Source organism: Adiantum capillus-veneris, chromosome 13 (assembly GCF_014529385.1).
Source record: "Adiantum capillus-veneris isolate H3 chromosome 13, ASM1452938v2, whole genome shotgun sequence".
Lineage (NCBI taxonomy): Eukaryota > Viridiplantae > Streptophyta > Polypodiopsida > Polypodiales > Pteridaceae > Adiantum > Adiantum capillus-veneris.
Genome location: NC_140943.1, coordinates 70,854,771 through 70,879,855, shown reverse-complemented (window position 1 = coordinate 70,879,855; position 25,085 = coordinate 70,854,771). Strand labels below are relative to the sequence as shown.

Here is a 25,085-nt window from a genome sequence, read left to right as displayed (position 1 = left end):
GCACTTTGGCAACATTTCCCAAGATGCCAAATCTCACCCCTCAATGTAGAGCTCAAGTTGAGCGAGATTATCCATGGACAGCCCCTGAAAATATCAGCACCAATCCTTCTCCTTTCACTAAAGCGTCTGATATATATAGTCTCTCATATATTCTTAGACGCTTGATTGCGTGTATTCCAGAGCCCTCCGAGGTTCTCAAACACGAATTTTTGTGAAATGTAAACAAACATCTTGCTAGTGGAAAATCCCCCAAACCCTTAGATATGGGATTTAAACCTTTGTTTGAATGGAGGCCATAATGTTGGCTATCATATTGTAACTGAATTTGGCTTGAGGCCTGTTGATGATTAGACCAATAATCAACTTTTTTGGCATTAATGGTGTGCAATGTGTGGTGATATTTCAAACTACATCTTTAATCGTATTTTTTAGTTATGTCTTTAAAGTTCTTCAAGTTAAGGTTTTAAAGTATTTCAAGTTGGATCGCTGAATTCTCTAAACCATCTTTCTTTTCCAACTGCTAAGATCTGTTTCATTAAAGTTTATTATTTTGCATTTCAGTTATGGAAGATATTGCTCCCTACCAGAATGCACAACAGCCTAATGATTCTTTGCTTGATCATTCATTGGCTCAACAAATTTACAAAGAGGAAGAGATCCGGGTGGGTCAAGGAGATCTTAGCGCTTTGACTGCGTCCCAACAAGACGAATCAGAACTTGCAGGGGAGCAACTGAATTACAGGCAATGCAAACAGCTATGCCAGAATCACTTTGTATGCAACACATTATTTCGAGTCAGTGGAAATGCTAAAGCCTCGCAAGAAATATCCTTGCAAGATTTATCCAAGTGTACAGATTGCCACCAAATAATAATCAAGTGGCAATTTACTTTGTGCAAAATGCTATTGTTACTATGTATTGCGGCTCAAAGTTGATTAGAACGATCATCCTACTATAGGAGGTGTTGGCAAAGGACACCCAACCGAGAAGATTCATGCACGGGAAGCCAATCAAGAAGACCCCTCCTCGCAAGAGAGGTTACACATACTTGCCCAAAGAAACTGCATTCATTGAGCAATTTGTAACCCAAGGAGTGGATTTGGCAAGTCAAGGAGAGATCCCAGCCATGCTGCACGCTCGTATAGCAGTGCTAGAAAGAAAGTTAGCATGGCACGAGGAGGCAAAGTATGGGTGTGTTATCGAAGAAGAGATAGGCAATGAGGGTGCAAGCAATTCATTTGGCCAATCAAAATTTCGTGTATCTGATCTTTTAAGAGATGCAGCCCATGATTTAAATTAAATCTCCCTAACAATACTAAGCTCATTTTGTATCTTAAATCTCAAGATTTGTAACTAAAATCTCTCTTTGGTATGTAAATCTCTATTTATTGCAACAAATGAACATGTCGGATGTTGTTGCAATTGTGTAAGTTCTATTCTCTCTCCCTCCCTCTTTTTGACAATGATAAAGAGCAGATGAGAGAGAAAGGGAGACAATGAAAGAGAGAGAGAGAGAGAGAGAGAGAGAGAGAGAGAGAGAGAGAAAGAGAGAGATTGTGAAGCTAAACTCTACATAACTTTTGCATTGCAAATTTAATAGAGAATATAATACAAACTTTATAGCTCATCCGTCCCCTCAATCACAGGCACCATGTCATCAATTTCTTCAACTCTAAATATTCTAGATCAACCTCTTCTGGGTTCCATCCCATTTCATTATCGGAGTTGAGCTCATTTTCAATTGCTTCGTGTGTTTGAAAGTGCCCAAAGCTTTCTTCTGTGGCACGTGTGGCTAACTTTGCTGGCTTATACATAAGTCGCATGTTACAAAATACATAGACCAAGTCCGCAACTCGTTTAGGACTTAATCGATTTCGTTTTTTAGTATGCACGAAAGCAAACGAAGACCAATTTCTTTTACAGTTACCGCTCGAGGCGGCAATAGACAATACTCTCACAGCCACATGTTGAAGTTCCACTTTTTCTCCACCATACTCTTTCCACCAAATTGGTGCGCTCATCGTCTTGATATCATCTATATGCCAAGGATCCCCAAACATTTCTTCTCTACTAGTATATGCCGTCTTCTGTGTGTATGCCACCTGTCCATCCACATTGCTTAATAGTTGAGCACACATTTTCTTGAAATCACTGATCACTTCATTGTTTGAAGATTGCTTGTGCATCTGGAACTTAGGATCTAAGACAAAATCTGCTCCATGTAGAGGAGTATGCAGTTGCTCCCATTGTCTTTCGACAAACGACATCATCATGGATTTCTCTTTTCCTGCATAAGATGTACAGTGTTTTAACTTACAAGTGGCTTCATGAATGTACCAGTAAACCCGTCCAAAGATAGAGGCTTCTTTGTCCACTAATCGTATCAGATGAGTGAAGGGTTTTGTGACATGAACAATTTTGTCTACATTTCTCCAAACAACAGGAGAGTTTACAAGCCGATAGCATTTGGAAGCAGCAGGTTCATACTTGGGATATTTATCAAGCTAAATGTTCCATCTTCTATCTACCATTGTTTCAACAAGGGCTGCTTTAAACTATTGTAGTGTAGAGAGAACGTAATATGCTGTTGCAGAACGGGTCACATAAAAAATCTGTAAATTTTTTGTTGGGGACTTTGTTCTAAACAAAGCATAAGAAAATGAATGCTCTCTTATAAACTTCACCAAGTGGTTTGCATCTAGAAGAATTTGCTTAATAGAAGGAACTCTCCCAAATTCCTTTAAGAGCAGATTCAAAGTGTGAGTAGCACATGGAACCCATGTTATCTCTGGATACTTTGCTTCAATTGTCTTGTAGTTAGATGCATTATCTGTGACAATGGCTGTCACATTTTTATGTCCTCGTGCTCTTCTGATTGAACGCTCATATACACCAACAAGATATCCAGTTTCTCTTTCAGGGATGTATTAATTGCCTCAAGAAAGATGGAACCTCTTGGAAAAATCAACATCACATTAATCAATGGTTTCTTCTGACAAATTTTCCAACCATCTAGAGCAATTGTGAAACGATAGTGTGGCACATAATCAAGAGTTGTGCCCTTTAAAATATTTTCTGATGTAGTTTTCACTTTATCTAAGTATTCTGTACGCATCTTATTATAATTAGGTACCACAAAATCCTTCTTCGTCGTGCTCATTAAAGCATTTTTGAAGATAGGATTTCGGATGACATTAAAAGGAATTCCATATGCAATAAATACTTGCGTCCACTTAAGATGGAGTTCAAGTAGCCATTGTTTATCAAATGCTTGATGCAAAGTAGAACCACTTGGCGCATGTTTTTCTCCAGTCCATGCTTCACTTCGGCTTAGGTTAGCAGAGCTTCCGATAAGATTAGAGCTGCAATCCCCAACAAAGGATGAATGACACCCTCCTTGACCTGAAGCACGAGTCGAATGAGGGTTTTGATTATTCTCGAGTGTCATCTCGATGTTCCTAGCCATAGATGGAGCCATCATTTGGGACCTCCCATTTTTTTGCCCTCAAGATGTGCTCTCTTTGCCCTGAGCGCCCACTCGGGAAATTTTTCTTCAATACCTCTTGGGGGGTATTTGCAAGCTAAAACAATTCCAGGAATTTTGAACACATGTTCTTTTATCTTGTGAACATTTTCGCGAAAATTATGGCCACAGGTCTTACACTTCAACTTTGATGTAGTCTTTCCACTGAACAATTCATCTACGTAGTTCCACTCATATTCTTTCACCATCTTCTTAAGATCTGCAAACTCAAACATAACTAATTACTAAATACACATCTAAAATCAAACTCTAATACCATTCACATTACTTTATTCATCAACGTTTTCAACCTCTTTAATTAATAAATACCAAAAATAGATTTTTTTCAAGTGTGAGATCTTACTTACACCTGAATCATGATAAATAAATTGCTTAATCTATCTCAATAACTTCCAAGTGTGAGTAAACTCTACACATGGCAATATATTTTTAAAAAACCTATCTAAATTACCTCCAAGTGTGAGTGTAACTCTACAAATGGCAAGCAATAAAAATTCATTATTTCTCCAAATCTCTTCTAGGTGTGAGAATACCTCTATACAAAGAGAGAGATTATTATTGAATCTACTTAAATTGTATGTAGTGTGAGTACTACTCTACACATGACAGACAATCATTAGATAAATCTATGCTAAGTTACGTCCAGGTGTGAACATAGTTCAACACACAACAAGTAACTCTTAATTTTAACTATCTAACTTTAGTTACTTCTAAGTGCGAACATAGTTCAACACAAAGCAAATAACTGCTAAATTTAACTTTATTAAATTACTTCCAAGTGTGAGTTTTCTCTACACAAAGCAAGTAATAATTAACTACCTTGCTTAATTTACCTCCCAGTGTAAGATATACTTCACACAGAGCAGATTAGGACTAAACTCAAAAGTCCAAACCCTATAAAACACATTTGTCCAAAGCTCTAAACTTTTATTAAATTTTATATAACAAATGTAAACTGATTTTTAAATATTTTTTTTGATGATGAAACTCACCTATAAATGAGAAAAGACCGTCTTCACGGTATATAAAGAGCTATATTTTGATCGAAATAATATTTTGATCAAAATGTTATTCGATTGAAATTCCAAGAAATTATACGATACGGTGCTATGTGGCATCGTATAATACAGTCGAATAAAAATAAATATCGCATAATACTTCCGTTTAAAGCGTATTATGCGTACGTTGTATAGCGTACAATGCAACTTAGTACACAATCCCTTTCTTTTGATAATGAAAGCCGTAAGCTGCACAAAGCAGACAGGATCCATGTCACATGTATCCCTAGCTCGATGAACATTGAGCAACTCAAGTTCCCATTGTTAATGGTCTTTTGAAGTGCTAGGGTTTTTATTATCTCGATCCCTCCCGCTTCGATCTCTCCGTGCAACATTGTCATAAATACTTGCATATCCATTGTATATATCCTTGGATCATCATGCTATGCGTGAGTCCTTCAATTATGGCATCTTTGTGGCTATGATTACTTTTATATTCATTCTCTCTATTGTGGTCTCTACATTATTCATAGCTTTTCAATAATGGCATCCTTGTGGCTATGATCACTTTTATATTATTAAGGAATTGCTTGGAGTACTAAACAATAAGAGTTCACTTTGGAAAGCATCTTTGACTTTAAATCACTTGGGCGTTCATTTTTTGGTTATATTTAAGATATTCCAAGGAGAGACACGTTTGAGTTAGTGCAACGGAACACCAATTTCATTGTTTTAACTTTGTAATCTCACTAATAGTAGAAAAACAAAGGGGGGTCTCGGCTCTTAAGCCAACCAAGCAAAAATTGACTTAATGGAGACATCATGAATGGACAAAATAGACATATAAGATTGATTTGATACACCATTGTCAGTACATTGCAATTTGAGATGCCCATTTTTGGGGTTTTTGGGGGGGGGGGGGGGGGGGGGGGGGTTGTATTTTGGTGGGAACAGAAGCCAGGTTTGCGTGTGTGGGTGGGTGGGTGTGGAAAAGTGGGAAAATCATGTCCAAGCACCAACTACAATAAAGACAAAGCAAAGCAGACCTAGAAATCGCATCCGCCATCGAAAGCATCGTCGACCATGTCACCCACGATGAGGCCCCCAACAGCACCGGCGAGCAAGCCCGCGCCTAGCCCCATACCCATACCGCCGCCACCAAATCCAGGCCGCCGGCCGTTCTGAGGGGGCTGTGCGTAATACTGCGGCGGCGGCTGCTGATAGTAACCTTGACCGCCATACCCGCCGTACGCTTGAGGATACGGTCCGGCAGATGGAGGATACCCGTATGGTGCCGACGCGCCGGCGGGTGGAGTATACCCATATGGCGCCGGACCGCCGGCGGACGGCGGTGGATAACCATATGGCACCGCGGCCGCTACATCATGTTGCTTATGGTCATATGCTGCGACCGGCGCTGCTGCAGCCGGCGGCGGTGCCGTACCTATGGTCGTCTTCTCCCCGACCCGGGTCGAAAGCCGCAATGATCCCTTCTCCTTTCCGGATTTCCTCATCACCTGATACGTCGCCGCTTCCTCCTGATTTGACGTCTTCTGTGCGATCTCCGACAATGGAATGCTGGCCGCACCCACGAACTTGTCATCGGAGAATGTCCCTTTACTGTAGATTTCGACCGTGAGGCGTGAATTGGCCTGCTGGAAGAAGTGCTCCGGCACAGGGAATGAGAGCTTCTTGTTCCATTGGGGCTTACTGCCGCCCTCCTCGTCTACGCCCGTGGACTGGCGGTAGTAGGGGTCTATCCACACCACTGCGTAGGTGTGCATCTTGCCTATCAGATTCACCTTCTTCAGGTCTTTTGCAGAAACGACAGTGAGGTCTAAATGCCTGCCTTCCATGGAGGGAGAGAGAGAGAAAGAGAGATTGTGTGCGTGCGAGCGTGTATGTATGTGTGTGTGTGTGTGAGAGAGTGAGAGAGAGGAGAGAGAGAGCGCGAGATGGGCTCAGGAATTCTGAATGCGCAAGCTATATGCGGGGAGCTGCGAACCTTCTTGGCCTTGACCTCCACGTCAGGACCACACGCATTCCACACGGAATACAAGTTTCAAGGGCATCACTTTTCTCTAAATATGAAGAAACCCGGATTTGAACCCACCTCGACCAGGGCTATTTTCCCTAACCGAAGGAAATAAGGGCAAACTTGAAATTCTACCGGTTTTTTTGGTCAAAATTTGAAGCTTTTGGCACTAAAACTTGTGTAAATTTGTCGGTTTTCTTCAAGGCAAGCTCAAAATCTAACCAAGATTTTATGATTTTAGCCGGTTAAAATACACTGCACTCCGGTTTTTTTCTAACACTGACCTCGACATGATGTGGTCATGCCTGCACCAGTTATCAGCATGCTTTGATCACCTAGGGGCCAAAGCATAGTTATTAACAAGATCTCATAATGTACTACATCAAAATCGGCATAGTCACATAGGGCCTTGCATAATTTTACATATAACAAAGGAAAAATTACCAAAATACTCCTCTAATTTGTGGAAATTCTCAAAATACCCCTCAAATTTCAAAAATTCCCAAAATATTCTTGGTTGTGGGATTAAATATTTCCAAAAATAAAAAAGTTGTAGCTTTTCATGATAAGAAGAGTGATTGTCTATTAATACAAGATGCTAAAAGTAGAATCTAGGTTGGTCATACAGGTTTCGGAGATGAATTGCTTCATTATTTTTAGACATGATTACTTTTTTTGCGAGGTAATTTGTGATAAATTACATGCTAAGCACTCAAAAATGTATCTCAATTTTCAAAAACGAATAAAGATTAAAAAATATTAAACAATCTGAACAAAAATAAATACAAGAGTGTTTTGGGAATTTTCAAAATTTGAGGGGTATTTGGGGAATTTCCTCAAATTAGAGTGGTATTTTGGTAATTTTCCCTAAAACAAATAGCTGGTTAACTCAAAAAGTAATTGATAACTATGCTTCATGTGACCACTTCCTTACTAATATAACTATGCCAAAATCGAGGTAGTTAACAAAAAAGACTCACACATTTGTGTAGGACAAACTAGGAACGCACATGTGACTATGAATAGGACACAATTATTTCAAAGTGTTAGTGACAACTATGCGTACGGCGATCCACGACACTAAGTGACACATGGGGGCACGTGGGCGCGAGTAAGGGGATCGACGGCGAAGGGTGACGGCGGGCATCTCGAGGTGGAGGAGTGCACTCAAAAAATGGGGGTGCCGTTGAAAGGTTGGGATTGGAACCCACGACGTCCCATTCCAATGCTTTTGGAAGCATGGGCTAACCACGTCGCCCGTCCGCGCACATGTGAAAGAACTCCCATTTTACACAATGATATAAACGATAAACCTGGACGGCTTAGAACTAAACCCGGACGGGGCCCTTTGTCGGGTTTAGTTCTTGGCCGAGTTTAGTTTTAATAAGCCATCTACGGCTCAAAACACCTCGACGGTCGCGCGTGGAGTTCCCGTCCATTGATCCCCTCACCCCTCCCTCTTAAATGATCCGTGTCACTTAGTCCTGAGGTAACGCGATCATTGTCTTAGTTGGAATTTCACCTAGGAAGTGTTGGAATTATTGGGTTGTGCACCATTGGATAAAACTTCACATAAACCATAAAAACTAGAGATACTAGCTTACGCGATCCGCTACCAACGGGTCTCGTTCACTCTTATCAATGATATATTTGTGTGTGTGTGTGCGCGCATTCCTATCTTCATACATCTCTTCGTGACACACAGATGATCGACACAAAAATAGATTGGCCAATTCGGATTGTTCCCAATGAGGATAAGGGCATTCATACAAAGGTGTTATGAGAAGGGCCTTCTAAAGAGAAGCATCATACACCATCTAACATCGAGTCTTCACCAAATGACTTTTTCTCACACACTAAACCAAAACAAACACACACACACACACACACACACACACACACACACACACACACACACACACACACATCTAGTCCTAAATTGTAGCTGACTCTCTAAGCGATAAGTGAAGCATTGTCAAAATCTGCCAATCACATTTGGACTTTTGCATGCTTGTTCACTACTTGCTGAAGCCTATCACTTTGAACGTACTATAACTATAACTCTACAATAGACATAGAGTAACATGAATCTAATAACATTTTACATGACAAAAAAATCATCCAAACTTTCGGTACATGAAAGGTAAGGTAACCAACTACACTAGATGCATCCCAAGAAGGTAGACCTCTCTCATACTCACAACATACATCAAAGGGATGCATCAAAGGCCCATGTTGAGCATACCTTGCAATTAGTGTTCTCCAAGAGACAACATCTTGGAGCATGGACTCTGCAATGACTTGTGATTCGCCAACTAGATGTGATTGTATGTGTTTGCACATCGCGACCCTCGTTCCCTTTAGTAAAAACAACCCAAATCTTCCGCACCATGTCCGTGTTTATGTACCCATAGCTTCCTAGCCTTGTGCTGATTAAACACATCTAACAAGAAATGAAATCAATGACATGGCATTCTGTAGAGCGGAATTCTTGGGTCCATTTTTACTAAAAAGAGCACATATTTTTTGAGTGTTACCCATGTGTAGCCTACCTCACAATTAGTTCATCCTAGGAGAGATGTCCCAAATAGTTAGTGCTTCAAGAACAACTTGCGCTTTCAAGATACACACCCTCTAGCATGCATGTCAATCAATTTTTTTTTCAAGTGATGTCTTTCAACAGCCTGTATGAGGATCGAGATGCGTAGATCCTTTCCACTCCCTAGCAGCATTGCTAGAGACAATATCGTCATTAACCTTTGTTGATACTTGTTTACCCATGCTCATATGTCAAAGAATTTTAAGGTTGTTCTAGTTCTTGGCATGTGATGAGGATGGCCATCATGCACCCTATGGATTCTCCTAAGGTAGACAATGAGACGAAAGTGTCTACATGAGGGAACCTACAAAGGGTTGCTTTCTTTCTTACCCACCTATAGACTCCACTTAAACTTGCATCCATGGATGCAAGCATTGCACAGTAACTTTGCACTTCACCTTATTGATTGAAACCATTGCTACTTGAATCCGGCTTTGTCTTCTCTTTCTTGCATAAGTGAGATCCATGTCGCATAAGTGCCTGCCAGTGTGTGCCTTGGATTGCTCATCGTTGCATACTAGCCTGCTTAAGAAGATTGTCTTGAGGACATTGTAGGTCATCACGGCAACCATGAGCAATTTTTTTGTGAGGCTCCATCGGATATAGCTACCATGGTAGTAATTCAGGTTTTCAAATATCCTTACTCAGATGGAAGTGGGTTTTAGAAGGTCGTCAAATGTCAGGTATCTTGAACAACCTGGGTGTAACCACACATGTTTTTTGGCTGGAAAGTCATTTTTATTGTGCAGCTGATGCTCGCTTTTTTGCACATTGATGGTGCTAGTTATACGCGTGTAGCAATTTGGTAGTAGCTGAGTATACTCACATTAGTGAATTTTGTAATGTTAATTGTGCTTTAACACTTTCCTTTTTTGGTGAATAAATGCAAAACTTTTGACATTAGTGCTAATATTTTACTCTAAAATCGTTCCAATGGTTTTTAAAAAAAGGCCTTAATCCTCATGTGAGGGTCTGGAATGAGATGGCATTGGATTGTACTTTTGAAAATGGGGCCTAATTACAAAGGAGATGCTACACGATTTTTTAAATAATTAAAAGATGCAAATAAATGACTCGATCGCCATACATAATACTTGATCTATGCTATGTTGTTAGTTTTTGTTTTAATTCTCGACACCAATAACAAGGGGAGGGAGTTGTTGTTGACACTTGTCTTTCCGATTATTTTTAAGTACTGATGGACTTGCATTTTTTTGGATGGTGGCAGGTAAGAAGTTTCCTCCTTGGGATTACGGCGACAATTGCACCAATAATAGATGATCACCCATTGTCCAGTTATTTGTATAACTGATCAATAGCCCTTGTATATGCTTCTTTGATAATTTCATATAATGACAAATAACACTGTATACGTCAATGTCTAGCCTATATGTCAATTGTAGTCTAATCTTTGTCAATTTTAAAGATTACTTCTTATATAATGTAAACATAGTTCTTGGTATCATATACACTTTGTCTGTTTTCTAGTCCCATTGTGTGGTTCAATAGTTTGTGAAATCAAAGTATTGTTAATAATCATTCTTAAAACACACACACACACACACACACACACACACACACATTTGTTTCTAGCTAACCTTTGGTGATGTTAGTGCCATACAATGGGCTTAGACCAGTTATATTTGTTTACTAGACCCACCTAATCCAAGAGTATGGGTTGGGGCCTCGCCTCCTAATCTGATCAAGCACATATAGCATAGAGTTCTTCTGTTAAACTATACAGATAAACTATGCAGTTATCTACAAGTTGTTTTTGTATCATTGATCACTTCACAAGATACTAAGATAATATGTAGCTGTCCTAAATGGGTGTATGGATCCTAAATGGATAATACACCAACTTCCTAATCTCGTAGTAAATGATAGCTATTACTAATTCACAAGATTGTTTGGTCTAAAATGCCTTTCTTGCTAACACCCGAATTGCCCATTCTATACAGTGTTCGATTCAAATATCTAGAATGGGAACAACTTATAGAATCCTCTTTCCATAAGCACTTACTAATGCAAATACACACAACTCTAGTGGTAAGGACTTTCTAACTCAATCCTCTTTTTTCTTCCATTTACACTATCTATGCATCACACAATAGATTCCATCTGTACAATTATATCTATGTATGATATTGTCTTGATTCTATAAGCCCTATAGGCACCGTTTTTTTGCAAGGTACCCTTTTGAACACTAACATTTTTTCACGAGTATTCTTTCATTTGATAATACTTGGTTGGGGGTAGGGTTCCACATGGTGGGCCCTATCTCCCACCATGTGGACCTTCTGCTAGGGTTGCGTGAGGGACACACACACACACACACATACACACACCGTTTCATTGACAATATGGTCTTAGAATCTCTCTCTCTCTCTCTCTCTCTCTCTCTCTCTCTCTCTCACACACACACACACACACACACACACACACACACACACACACACACACACACAGACATTCAATTATAAACACCCACACCCACACAATCACACAATTTCCTTGAGTCCTGACAAAAAGGAAGTTGTTTTAATTTTTGGGAGCTTTTCATAGTCTGGTATACATGCGCTTAGTTTTCTAATGGGCTCCTATCTTTGACTCCCCTATCACACTCCCCTTCTCAATGGCACTTTATGAAGGCAAAACCTTTCCTGCACATGGGTAGAATTAAATGTGGGATTCCTACCTTTGGTGGTGAGCTTCTTATAATAGTGAATGAAAGGCTTGACAGCCTTGCATAATAGGTTCACACACACACACACACACACACACACACACACACACACACACACACACACACACACACACACACACACACACTTACGTTGGTACGTATTCGACGTGCTACAAAATCCCCTATAAGCTCTCCTGGGGCAAAGGTATACTTGCATCAATCTTCCTAGGAGGTTTTACCCTCGCTTGCTATACCTATGTTTTTTCTCCTTTCCCTACTCGCCACACCTTGATCTAGAACAAATGATAATCTTCTCTCCCCCCCCCCCCCCCCCCCCCCCCCCCCCCCCCCCCACCGATCAACGAGGTCCTCTTATGAAGGCTTGCCATCATCTATAGAACACCATGCAGCTTTGGGTCTCTAACCTTCTTAGCACCTCGGATTATGAGAGTTGGGTTTCTACGCAAGGCTTGCCATAGCTCTCGGATCTCATGCAAAATACACACATCGCAACCCACATGATGATGCCCTCAAGCATGACACCACATGACGTACATCACATGATGCTCTCGTGGTGGAGTCATGGACATATTCAACGACTGTTGTATAATGAAGCTAAATACAGGTAGGTGCATCTGCACCTACTCAGTGTAGAAGGTTTTTCATAACATTGTCTTTTCCTGCTCAAATGACCTAGAAAAAGGTAACGAGGTCCGTGGTGGAACAATTGATTAGAACATACTCAACTAAAACTTAATGACAATTGATGTTTTCTATAACTATCAATTTGATCTCTATTTGGGCATGTCTACATATGAAGATATGGTGTGTTATGGCATGGATGGATACATATAGGTAAACGTGATGAAAAGTGTAGATTTGATTGATTATTTTGAACCACTATAGATCTGGAAGTGTAATTATGCACAAGAAATAGGTTTGTGGTGTTTACATTGAATAAGGAGTATATCAAACGTCTTTTTTAAGTGTCGAAGAGGATTCTATGTCCTCTGAGTCCTTTTACACATGAAAATATGACATTATTGATTGTCATCATGAGGGTTGACACTTAGATGGTCCTTTTGTGGTTGCTGATAAACATAGTAGTTCATAATTGCTGAAAATAAAAACACACACACACACACACACACACACACACATGCACGTGCGTGCGCGCGCGCGCACATACACACACATGAGCAATTTTTATTACTCATATGAACTGGGAGGATGAATATATGGTTTACTCTTTGACATATAAAGTAAAGCATTCTCAGCTATAAAGTAATAACAAATGGTTTTTATTTAATTGCTCTTTTGGATCTCTATGTACTCTGATGTATATAGGAGGACCTATAGGGGTGTTGTAAGAGATAGCAATCTATGAGTTTTTTTTAAATTGTCGGAATGCAAAGAAGATGTTGTCCAAATTTTGGGAAATCTAACACACAATCACACTCTTGATAGATTTGGTAGTTTAAGGTTGGCCTAGAGTTACACAAGGCTTGATAAATTTGATCGAGAATTTTGTGAATACAAGTAGTTTTTGTTTTGATAACTATACTAACATACTCTAAACTCCCTTGCATGTTTTGAACTAAAATGTGCTAGTTTTCTTGTGGGATGAGATATCATGGACCTAGGTGGATCTAGTGACCTATTGCTACACAATATCTGGCAGCTTGTCGGTGCTTTTTGGTGAACACAAACAACTCTAATATTGATACATTGATCGACATTTTTTAAATTCCCTTATAGGTTTTGGGACTACAATTATCTTGGTATTATTTGCTATATACTGAGTAATCATACGATTGGGTATTTTTAATGATCTTCAGCTAGACTTTGGATTGTATTTGTTCGGATTTACAACTCTAAGTAAGTATTGAATCATGATTTTCAACTAACCTAGTACCGATTTTTGTTGTGGACTTATTGGACATCCCTACTTTAGTGTTTGTTACCCTATCTACGTGGTAAGATGCAATTGCCTAGTATACTAATTTTCCAACATGGTATACAAGTAATTGAGGTTTTCAAACATCCTTACTGAGATCGAAGTGGGTTTTAGAAGGTCGTCAAATGTCAGGTATCTTGAACAACCTAGGTGTAACCTAACAGATCTCTCACACATGTTTTTTGGCTGGGAAGTCATGTTTATTGTGCAGTTGATGTTGCCTTTTTTTTTCTCATTGATGGTGCTAGATATACGATTGTAGCAATATGGCGGTAGCTAAGTATACTCACATTAGTGAATTTTGTATTGTTAATTGTTCTTTAACACTTTCCTTTTTTGGTGAATAAATGCATAACTTTTGAAATTAGTGCTAATATTTTACTCTAAAATCAATCCAATGGTTTTAAGAAAAGGCCTTAATCCTCATGTGGGGGTCTCGAATGAGATGACATTGGACTGGAATTTTGAAAATAGGGCCTAATTCCAAAGGAGTTGCTGCTCGATGTTTTTTAGAATTAAAAGATGCAAATAAATGACTCGATCACTAGACATAATACTTGATCTATGCTATGTTGTTAGTTTTTGTTTTAATTCTTGACACAAATAACAAGGGGAGGGAGTTGTGACACCTGTCTTCTCAACTATTGTCAAGTACTAATGGACTTGCATTTTTTTGGATGGTGGCAGGTAAGAGGTTTCCTCCTTGTTAGTACGTTGACAACTGCAACAATAATAGAAGATCACCCATTGTCAAGTTATTTGTATAATTGATCGGTAGCACTTCTATATGTTTCTCGATAGTTTCATATAATGACAAATAACAATGTATATGTCAATGTCTAGTCTATATGTCAATTGTAGTTTTATCTCTGTCAATTTTAAAGATTACTTCTTATACAATATAGACATAGTTCTTGGCTATTATATACACTTTGTCTGGTTTCTAGTCACATTGTGTGCTTCAATAGTTTCTGAAATGAAAGTATTGTTAGATAATCATTCTTACACACACACACACACACACACACACACACACACACACACACACACACACACACACACACACACACACACACACACACACACACAAAGTATCTATAGCTTGCATTGTCGCCTACCTTCAAAGTCCCAACCTCTATTCAATCACAAACCATTTCCTGACACTGTCCTCTAGTGTTCGCTACCTTGTGAGCTCGCCGCACAAGCCTAGGCCCTGCACACAAACGCTGCAATCTAATGGCCTCTTCTGTTAATGTGAAGATGGAAACTAAGGCCAGCCAAGGGTATATCACGTTGTGCGAGCTGAGGAGCAAGTAATGGTTCCCAAAATTAAAAACAAACAAATAATACCCCCTCCCCCCCCAACACACACACACACACACACACACACACACACACACACACACACACACACACACACACAGAGGGAGTCTCTCTCTCTCTCTCTCTCTCTCTCTCTCTCTCTCTCTCTCTCTCTCTCTCTCTCGCGTGCAACCTTCGACATCAGGGGAAGACACCCCCCTGTCCAAGCCTAGGTCACACAATAGGAGTACTAGAGAGGAAATATTAACAAATGGAGCCTCGAATCCTTTCAAGGGCCTCTCTCTGCAAGTGCCCACCGCTCCAAGACTATATGGCACCGAGGTCGTCCACACCTACATGCTATCTGGCACACACACACACACACACACACACACACACACACACACACACAGAGAGAGAGAGAGAGAGAGAGAGAGAGAGAGAGAGAGAGAGAGAGAGAGAGAGAGAAGTTCCAAGTTGCAGATGTGTACATTCTAGCCAATCTACTCACCATGGCCCGGTTGGGCTTGGTCACCACCATTAGCTTTGATATGGCACAACAATATTGCAAACATGGGCCATCAGGGTGCAAAGTAGTAAGGGCACTAATAAGTGGTGATTAGGATGGGGGTTCCCTTTAAGCAGGAGCTATGGTGGGCATGAAGATGCAAGATGGTAGCAAAGGGATCAACAACATGATGGATTGGAAGTGTAGTTGATGTGCTCTAGCTGTGGCCATTTGGAAGGAGAAATGGTGAAAAAGGGTTTTGGCTTAGAGTATTGGCCTACACTCCATCACCCTTATCCTCCCGCTGGAGAGTTATCCTCCACCGGGGTCCGCGCTCCAAAAACCCACAACCAGTTGAAGGTTTTTACTTGAAGCCCTGAAGGAGTAGGTAGCCAAAATGACTTTTTTACAAATCATTAATTAATTAGTTTTGGTTGGTGGGCGTTTTGGGGGGGGGGGGGAGGTATTTGTTTTTTTTGTGCTTAAGGGAGCCCTAAGGGCAGCCAAGGCGAATAGCCTAATGGTTAAGCTTGTCTTTTTAGTGTCTACGTGCTGAGGTCAAATCCTAGGGATTAGGGGTGCTTTTGAAGCTACCTCGGGATGTTGAAGCATCTTGGGAAGATACTATGTATTGAAAAGTGAAAGTTGGAGCCAGTAGGTAAGAAGGCTAGAATCTACAAGATAAGTATGTGATCCTTTGATTTAGCTCAAGAAAGCTTAGCTATGGATTTTTCTTGAGAGCCTCGACGGCGTTTTGTCAAGCGTCCTCCTTGAGGGCACCCCCTAGCCTCTACCATGATGCACCCCCACACAAGCTAGCATGTTTCACATGCTTGGAGCCCCCTACTAATAATGTCCTTGGTTCAACTTCTGAAGCCTAGTCCACTAACACCATTGGATAAAACTAAGAGCTTTATTGATGCCATGAGCTTTTCCTCTATTATTTCTCAATCGTTGAGATTTCCTAATCATATCTATTACGTAATTTCTCCTACTCGGTCCACGGTGCTCCTTTAAACGGAATCTCGGCAGATCCCTTTCTCCCTCCGTCCCCAAAACAGGTAAAAAAGCCTCTCTCTCTTCCCTCGGTGATCGCCTGCACACCAGCTCCTTAGCTACCCCGCCCCCCCCCCCCCCCCGCCGGCCCTGCTTTTGAACAGGACCTCCTCGACGTCTCCTCCATGCTCGGCCCAGCATCACACAGCCCAGCTCGTCGTTTGCTGATTTGGAGAAAAACAATGGCTGCTCTGCCTTTGGTCCAAGCCCTGTCACCTGCCTTCGCCGGCTGGCTCATCCGGGAACGTCTTGCGACCAACAATCTGTCCCCTTCCCTTGGCGCTGGATGTTGCTCTTCGTGTGCTCTTGGGCAGCATCGTCGTTTGCACACTTGGGTCGATGGCAACAATGCAATACGTATCTGCACTTCTCCTAACGGATGGCGATTGGATTCCAAGAAGGGCGAAAAAATCTTCGCGTCTTCTCCTGACAGCAACGCAGAAAATTCACTCTCTCTCTCTCTGTCTCTCTGTCTCTCTCTCTCTCTCTCTCTCTCTCTCACATGACAGGTCTTGAGTTCAATTCTCCACGTCAGCTAGACCTTTAAGGTCTCTTGGATAGTTTCCTACGACGTTAAAAGTGTCTTCTTCTTCTTCTTCCACCTGGCACGTCCCCTTTTTTTCACTCACAGCCACAAAGAGCAATCCTTCCAGAATCGCACCAAATGCTACCTGTGTGACCTTCTTGGATCCTTACAACCATTGTTCAAGAAAAATGTGTCTCAGCTTAATATCGGCCGTTTTCAGGGCGAGGGGAAAAGTGAAAATTCCGCTCCAAAATAGAAAAAAATAGTATGTAAACCTAAATAATAGACCTAATTTTCTACAATTTCCTCTTGGCAAATTCAAGAAACGGAATATTGTATGTTTCTGCATACGAATAGTCGCTCCAAGTGCTCCAGGTGTCAAGCGAGACTTCAACTCCTCAATTTTGCAGGACTTCGAGCTCCTCTAGCCACTTGGTGGGATGAGGCTCTAAAACACTTAGCTTTACTTTTAATCCCTTGAAACAAAGGTATCTCCTTGGATTCTAAGAAAATTAATGAATGCAAAATTGGGCGGTCCTGTTTGGTCTATTCGCATATCGATTAATTAATTTTCCGGCAGGATTCCACAACATCTTAACTTTTAAAAAGTAACTCCTACCAGAGGAGATACACACGCTGTCTCGCCCTCCCCTGCTCTCGTCCTACGTTCCGCTGCGCAATCTTGGGACCGGTCCAAACAATGAACCCTTGTGTGAGAGTGGTCTCCTTGGGTGCATGCAAACATGCAGCAGAGAAAGAGACACACAACGCGATTGTATTCCCCCCATGATCTTTGTCCTCACCCTCTTCTCGGTCGAGTGTAAACTCGTCATGTCATCCTATTGTTCTCTCCTCCTCGTTTCCTTCACTCCCCTCGCTATGTCCTCATGACTTTTGGCTCATCCTAGCGGCAATTAAAGACATTGTATATTGAGACAGACACGCTGTCCGCACGAAGGTATCCATAGAATCATGGGCGGACCGCGTTCAATGACATGGTCTTTGTCTGCGGCAATGCCAAAACCGAGGTGCTACCTGTTGGTCGCCACCCTGTTTTGGAGACCATGCTTCTCCGATTGGGCATGGTCAAAACCTCATGTATGTTTGCATAGACACCGTCTGACAGACCCATTGCCTGCGCCTGCATACTCGGCCTTTCCTGCAGCCAGACTCTGTGCCCTTATGCTCATTGCTCATGCATGTCTGATCGTGCATTCCTTCTTCCTTTGATGCATCAGGCGTGTTGGGGTATAAAGCCCAATGTGGTCGCCCAGGTAAGTGGGCGGGCCGCCAGGTATGTACACATATTCTTTTGGAAAAACCTAATAAGAACTCACTATGCTCTACACATTCCGGTAGAGCGAGTTCACCATATCGTTGTGCTCTTCTTCTCGCACTCTCTCTCACGTCGCACTTCCGCTCGTACTCCTTCAACTGGTATCAGAGCTCAGATCGAGGCTCGGGGCAGCACTGCAGGAGGCTAGAGTCACCAACTCAGATTGGAGTGAAATTCGACAGTCGAAGACACGGCCCCAAATCTCGTGGGAGTACCCGACGGACTTGGTGTTATCAGAATTTCATTCTGAGGTCATCTCGGCCACCGTTCGGCTTCGACAAAGGTTTGCGCAGGCCATTTTCGACAGCGTGGTCTCAGCGGGTGCAGATCCGACTCTGCAAATTTGGGGTTTTCGGCCTACGACTGCAGGTGCTGAGGATATCGACACTCCCAGAGTGTTGATTTGTGGCTGTCTACACATCGAAGGACGGCTCACAGTTCTTGGAGGCGTGTCACATTCGTGGCGCATCTACACAGACTGTAGGCGACATCCACTAGTTCATCAGGTAGGTTGTGTTTGCTGCTTGATATTCCAGATTTCATCCTAACATTGCAGGTACTTCCACATGGGATGTATTGTCAGAGATGATGTATGTCTGTTGAGGGTTTGCTGGCTGTGAGTCACGCAGCAAACAACCGCCGCAGCGGTTACAGCATACAGTGGGAAATTTGTGGATGTATGACTTTGTGGGAAGTCTATGTACTGTCAGATTTACTGCAGCCTTTGTTGAGGGTCGAGTGAGGTTTTATTGAGCTGGGGGATTCTCGAATGTTGAGATCCTTTCGGTGATACAGGTCTTGGAGCGATCCCTCGAGCACCCTTAGATAGGCAGCTAGGATGTATTGACTGTGAGTTAGACAGTTGGGATTGCATGTTTGCTTTACTGCCGTTGAGGCATTGTCACAGTCTATGCTTACAGGACAGTGACAGGACAGTGAGAGACATTATAGGTGCAGGACAGGTTTACCCACAGCTTACAGTGTCAGAGAGACAGTGTTTTTTGAGCTGTTTTTGGTCTGTTTTTGAGTACACCAGAGCCATTTTACAAAGGAGAGTCTGCCAAAATTTATGCAGAATCTGAAGCTTTCTTGGTTCATTTGACAGGTTGATATTGGTTCAGAGGTCAGTTTACAGGGGAAACTCTGCCGAATTTTTCCCAGAAAAGTAAACTACTGTGAAGCGTAGCTATGGCTGGATCACAGGACACTGCTCTTTACAATATCAAGAAGCTGGATGGAACCAATTTCCCATTGTGGAAGAAGCAGATTTGGCACGTGTTGGTACAAAAGAAGCAGATAAAACCTATAAAGCTCAAGGGGATAAAACCAGAAGATATGGACGAAGATGAATGGAGCGAAATGGACGAATTGGCACTTTCTACCATTATGCTGACTTTGGCAGAAAGCGTTTACTTCAATGTAGCAGACGAGATGTCGGCTTATCAAGCATGGTTAAAGCTGAGTGATCTTTATGAGAAGCAGAGTGCAGCTTCACAGGTATACTGGCTTAAGAAGCTTGTTGACTTGAAGATGAAAGAAGGGACACCTATGTCCAATCATCTGAATGAATTCAACACAATCTATAGTCAGTTGTCAGTTCAAGGTGTCAAGTTTGATGAACCTATTAGAGCTATGTTCCTGTTGATCACATTACCGGAAAGTTGGGACACTTTTCGCAAAACTTTGAGTAATTCTGCACCTCCAGATGGTTTGAACATAGTAGGTGTAGAAGGAAGTCTGCTTACTGAAGAAACCGATAGAAAGACAATGGACAAAGGCAAAGGAACAGCCTTAGTTGTCAGGGGAAGGACCAAAGAAAAGTACAAAGGTGTAAAGAGGAATCAGTCTCGTAGCAAGTCCCGCAGTGCTAAAGGCAAGAGTGACATAGAATGCTACCATTGTGGCAAGAAGGGTCACATGAAAAGAGACTGCAGAGAATGGAAAGCAGAAAAAGGCAAAGAGAAAGCTGAAGACCATGGTGAGAAGAACAAGTCCTCAGTGAAGATTCAAGAAATAAATGTGACAAACACTGTTGCAGAGGATGACAGTCTAGTGTCAGGAGACATCTACTTCTTGAAGAATACAATGGACTCAGCTCTTCTTACAGCATCTGATGGAAATGCACTGAGTGACTGGATTATAGACTCAGGGCATCACTTCATGTGTCTCCAAACAAGGAGTGGTTTACTTCTTATGTGACCACTAAAGATCATGTTCGGCTAGGCAATGGGCAGACATGTGAGATCTTAGGTGTTGGAGATGTTCAATTGAAGTTTCAGAATGGCTCTTCTTTCACGCTGAAGAATGTGAGACATGTTCCCGCAATTACAAAGAGCTTGATCAGCACAGGTTTACTTGATGATGCTGGCTACGTCACCACTTTTGGACAGAACATGTGGAAGATATCCAAGGGTTCTATGACAGTAGCACATGGAGTAAAGTCTGGAGGACTTTACATGATTTATGTATCAAATGTCTCTAAAAATGTAATCAATGTAACCGAGCAGCCGAACGTTTCTTTGTGGCATAGCCAGTTAGGACATATGTCCAAGAAGGGAATGGAAATCTTGTCTCGTTCTGGTTATTTGCCTGGCTTTTCATTTAATGATTTTGAATTTTGTGAACATTGTCTGTATGGTAAGCAAACACAGCAGCCACATAAGCATAGAAGCAGTAGAAGAGATACACAGTTGGCACTTGTTCATAGTGATTTGTGTGGACCTATGCCTAACCTATCTCTAGGGGGAGCTTCTTACTTTATGACATTTATAGATGATTACTCGAGGAAAGTATGGGTTTACTTTCTCAAGCACAAGGATGAAGCGTTTAGTGTTTTCAAAACGTTTGTGACACTTGTGGAGAATCAGAGTGGCAAGAAGCTTAAATGCTTACGCACTGACAATGGTGGAGAGTATGTTTCAAAGGCCTTTCAGGACTTTTGTGAATAAAAGAGATAAAACGTGAACTTAATGCTCCTTACAATCCTCCTCAAAATGGTGTTGCTGAGAGGATGAATAGGACCATACAAGAGAAGGTCAGAAGTATGTTGTCTAATGCACAGCTGCCAAATGGGTTTTGGGCTGAAGCTGTATCAACAACTGTTCATCTTGTAAATAGATCTCCTAGCAAGGTTTTGCAGAAGGATTCAGTGCCAGAGATGGTATGGTCAGGCAAAATGCCCTCATACAAGCATCTCAGAGTCTTTGGCTGTGAGGCATATACTCACGTTCCAAAGGAATTTAGGAACAAACTTGAGCCAAAGAGTAGAAAGTGCATCTTTCTAGGCTATGGTAATTCTGGTGAGATGGGGTACAGACTTTGGGATCCCGAATCCAGAAAGGTTGTCCGCACCAATGATGTTCACTTTAATGAATCCAAATATCATTCTAAACCAGAGAGGGTTGAGGAGATTAGAAGAGTTGTCTTCCAAGAAGATGGACCTGCACGTGCAAGACAAAATGTCAGGGCTCAAGAGGAGCAAGGGCAGGATAGAGTGGAACCACAGGTTGTGGCTGAGCCTGAGCCACCTATTGTGCGTAGATCTGGACGTGTCACACAACCTCCTGATAGGTTTGTTCCATCTATGAACTATGTCATGTTGACTGATTGCAATGAGCCTTCATGTTACAAGGAAGAAGAACATATGAAGGACTCCGGGAATTGGCAATTGGCCATGCAGTCAGAGATGATTGCTCTGCATAAAAACCAGACATGGAAGCTGGTTAAATTACCACGGGGCAAAAAGGCTCTACCCTGTAAATGGGTTTACAGGTATAAGATCACCGCTCATGATAGTCAGCCAAAGTACAAAGCAAGGCTCGTTGCCAAGGGCTTTAAGCAAGAACAAGGCATTGACTTTGATGAAGTCTTCTCTCCGGTGGTCAAGATGACTACATTGAGATGCTTCCTTGCATTGGTTGCCATATTAGATTTGGTGTTGCACCAAATGGATATCAAGACAACGTTCTTGCATGGTGATTTAGATGTGGAAATTTACATGCAGCAGCCAGAAGGGTTTGTTGAGAAAGGCAAGGAAGATTGGGTATGCCAGTTGTTAAAGAGTCTTTATGGCTTAAAACAATCACCGAGGGCATGGTACCATAAATTCCACAAGTTTATGCTTTCTGAAGGCTACAAACGTAGTGAGTTCGATCACTGTCTATATACAAAGAAAGCTAAGGATGGTAGTTGGCTGATCCTTATTTTGTATGTGGATGACATGTTGATTGCTGGCAAGCACTTGGAAGAAATTTCAGCTTTGAAGTCAAAGATGGCAAAATCGTTTGACATGAAAGACATGGGTGAGGCAAGTCATATACTTGGTATGCGCATTGGGAGAGACAGATCAAAGAAGTTGATTTGGTTATCTCAAACAGAGTATATTGACAAGGTTTTGCAACGTTTCAATATGGAGAAGGGAAAGGCACTGAGTGTTCCATTGCCACCATATGTGAAACTTAGCAAACAAGATTGTCCTGTGTCTGAGGAAGAACATGCTGAAATGGATAAGATTCCATATGCGTCTGCAGTGGGTAGTTTGATGTATGCAATGATTGCTACTCGCCCAGACATTGCATTTGCAGTGGGAGTAGTAAGTCGATACACGTCAAACCCAGGCAAGAAACATTGGGAGGCAGTGAAAGGAATATTGAGATACCTGAAAGCTACAAAGAGTATGCGTATATGCTATGGGAGTCAGGAGGTAAGTGTAAAGGGTTTTACAGACTCAGATTATGCAGGTGACTTAGACAACCGAAGGTCTACGTCAGGGTATGTCTTTACATTGGCTGGTGGAGCAGTATCATGGCGTTCTAGATTACAAGATTGTGTTACTCAATCTACTATAGAGGCTGAATATGTTGCAGCATCAGAGGCATGCAAAGAATCAATTTGGCTTAATCGACTAGTAACATATTTGGGAATCAAAGAAGAGATGCCTGTGTTATATTGTGATAGTCAAAGTGCTATACAATTGGCTCGCAATCCAGTTTATCACTCAAAGACAAAGCATGTGGATGTGAAGTATCATTTCATCAAGGAAATGCTTGAGGATAAGCAACTTCAGCTTGTCAAAGTTCACACCACAGAAAATCCTGCTGATCTACTTACAAAAGGACTTCCCTCAGAGAGCTTTGCGCATTTTCGCAAGCAGTTAGGTGTAGGGTAGTACACCACTTCTCTACATCTCTTGTATATTAGCTTGTATAGTAGCTTCTCTCACACTTAAAATACCACATTGGACTTTAAGTGGGAGGTTGTTGGGGTATAAAGCCCAATGTGGTCGCCCAGGTAAGTGGGCGGGCCGCCAGGTATGTACACATATTCTTTTGTAAAAACCTAATAAGAACTCACTATGCTCTACACATTACAGTAGAGCGAGTTCACCATATCGTTGTGCTCTTCTTCTCGCACTCTCTTTCGTGTCGCACTTCCGCTCGTACTCCTTCAAGGCGTGCGCACAGAGAGAGAGAGAGAGAGAGAGAGAGAGAGAGAGAGAGAGAGAGAGAGAGAGAGAGAGAGAGAGAGAGAGAGAGAGAAAGAGAGAGAGAGAGAGAGAGAGAGAGAGAGAGCACTATCAAGCGCTCTTTTTGCTATAGATGCGCAAGGCCTGTGGGAGAGAACGAGAGAAGAAGAAGAAGAAGAGAAATTTTAACGCACACGTGCGGGGCAAAGAGAGAGATTTTTCTTGCCATGCGTCGAAAGAGAGAGAGAGAGAGATTTCCTTTTCCTCTCGAATCCCCAAAGTGGCATATTGACCACCTTTCCCTTTTGACTTGGGCTTAGAGAAACTTCTCTTCCCTTTTCCAAATGGGATCTCCCAAGATGCCTTCTAATGAATCCAAAAAGAACGTTTTGGCCACCTATTCACACAAGGCATTTGTTCATAATTTTTTTTAGCTATAGACGATGATAAGGTCAGGTCTCTAACCTACTGAAAATGAAACTTATGTGGCATTTGCACAATGCTTGCACGATCACCGATATCATTTGATGTCTCAATGACATATGTACACACTTGTATGTGATCCACGCGTTTCCACGGGCAAAAAACATCGCCTCTATTCTCATAGGGCTATCTTCTTCTCTAAGAGGAACACTATTAATACTCTCTTCTTACATGTATAGTCTATTGCATTTCTAAAAGTGATGCATGACACAACCTCTTGATATATTCTAACAAACATAAATATATGTAAGATTGCAAAACATTCTTTGATACCAAGCTTGGGAGTTTATCATAGACATTATTTTTCATGAGGTGCTAACCCCTTTTCAACAAAATTGGGTGTGTATCAATAAAATTATGAGTGCTCTACTTCTATTGAGAGAGAGAGAGAGAGAGAGAGAGAGAGAGAGAGAGAGTCCTCCTTTTGGTCTATCTTGGTCTAACAATGCTACCTAGCTTGATTGTACATATTAGATAAGCCTTAGCGTGTTGTGAAGATATGAAAGTTAAGAGAAGTCAATGCAATAATAAAGTTTTTTTTGAAAATAGAGCCGGTTCTAGGATTGGTTTCAACAATAGGAACACAATTGG

General features: G+C 41.6%; 1 protein-coding gene across 1 annotated transcript; it reads right to left on the bottom strand.

Annotated features, from left to right (window-relative positions):
* Positions 1–5,369: 5,369 nt before the first annotated feature.
* LOC147444229 (protein SRC2 homolog) lies at positions 5,370–6,517 on the bottom strand. Its single transcript, XM_086526922.1, has one exon. The coding sequence runs from the start codon at positions 6,396–6,398 to the stop codon at positions 5,589–5,591; it is 810 nt and encodes a 269-aa protein (XP_086383048.1). The 5' UTR covers positions 6,399–6,517; the 3' UTR covers positions 5,370–5,588.
* Positions 6,518–25,085: the final 18,568 nt, after the last annotated feature.

What these genes read in the sequence shown, in the direction of transcription:
- LOC147444229 (XM_086526922.1), bottom strand. Translation starts at nt 6,398, where the DNA reads ATGGAAGGCAGGCATTTAGACCTCACTGTCGTTTCTGCAAAAGACCTG.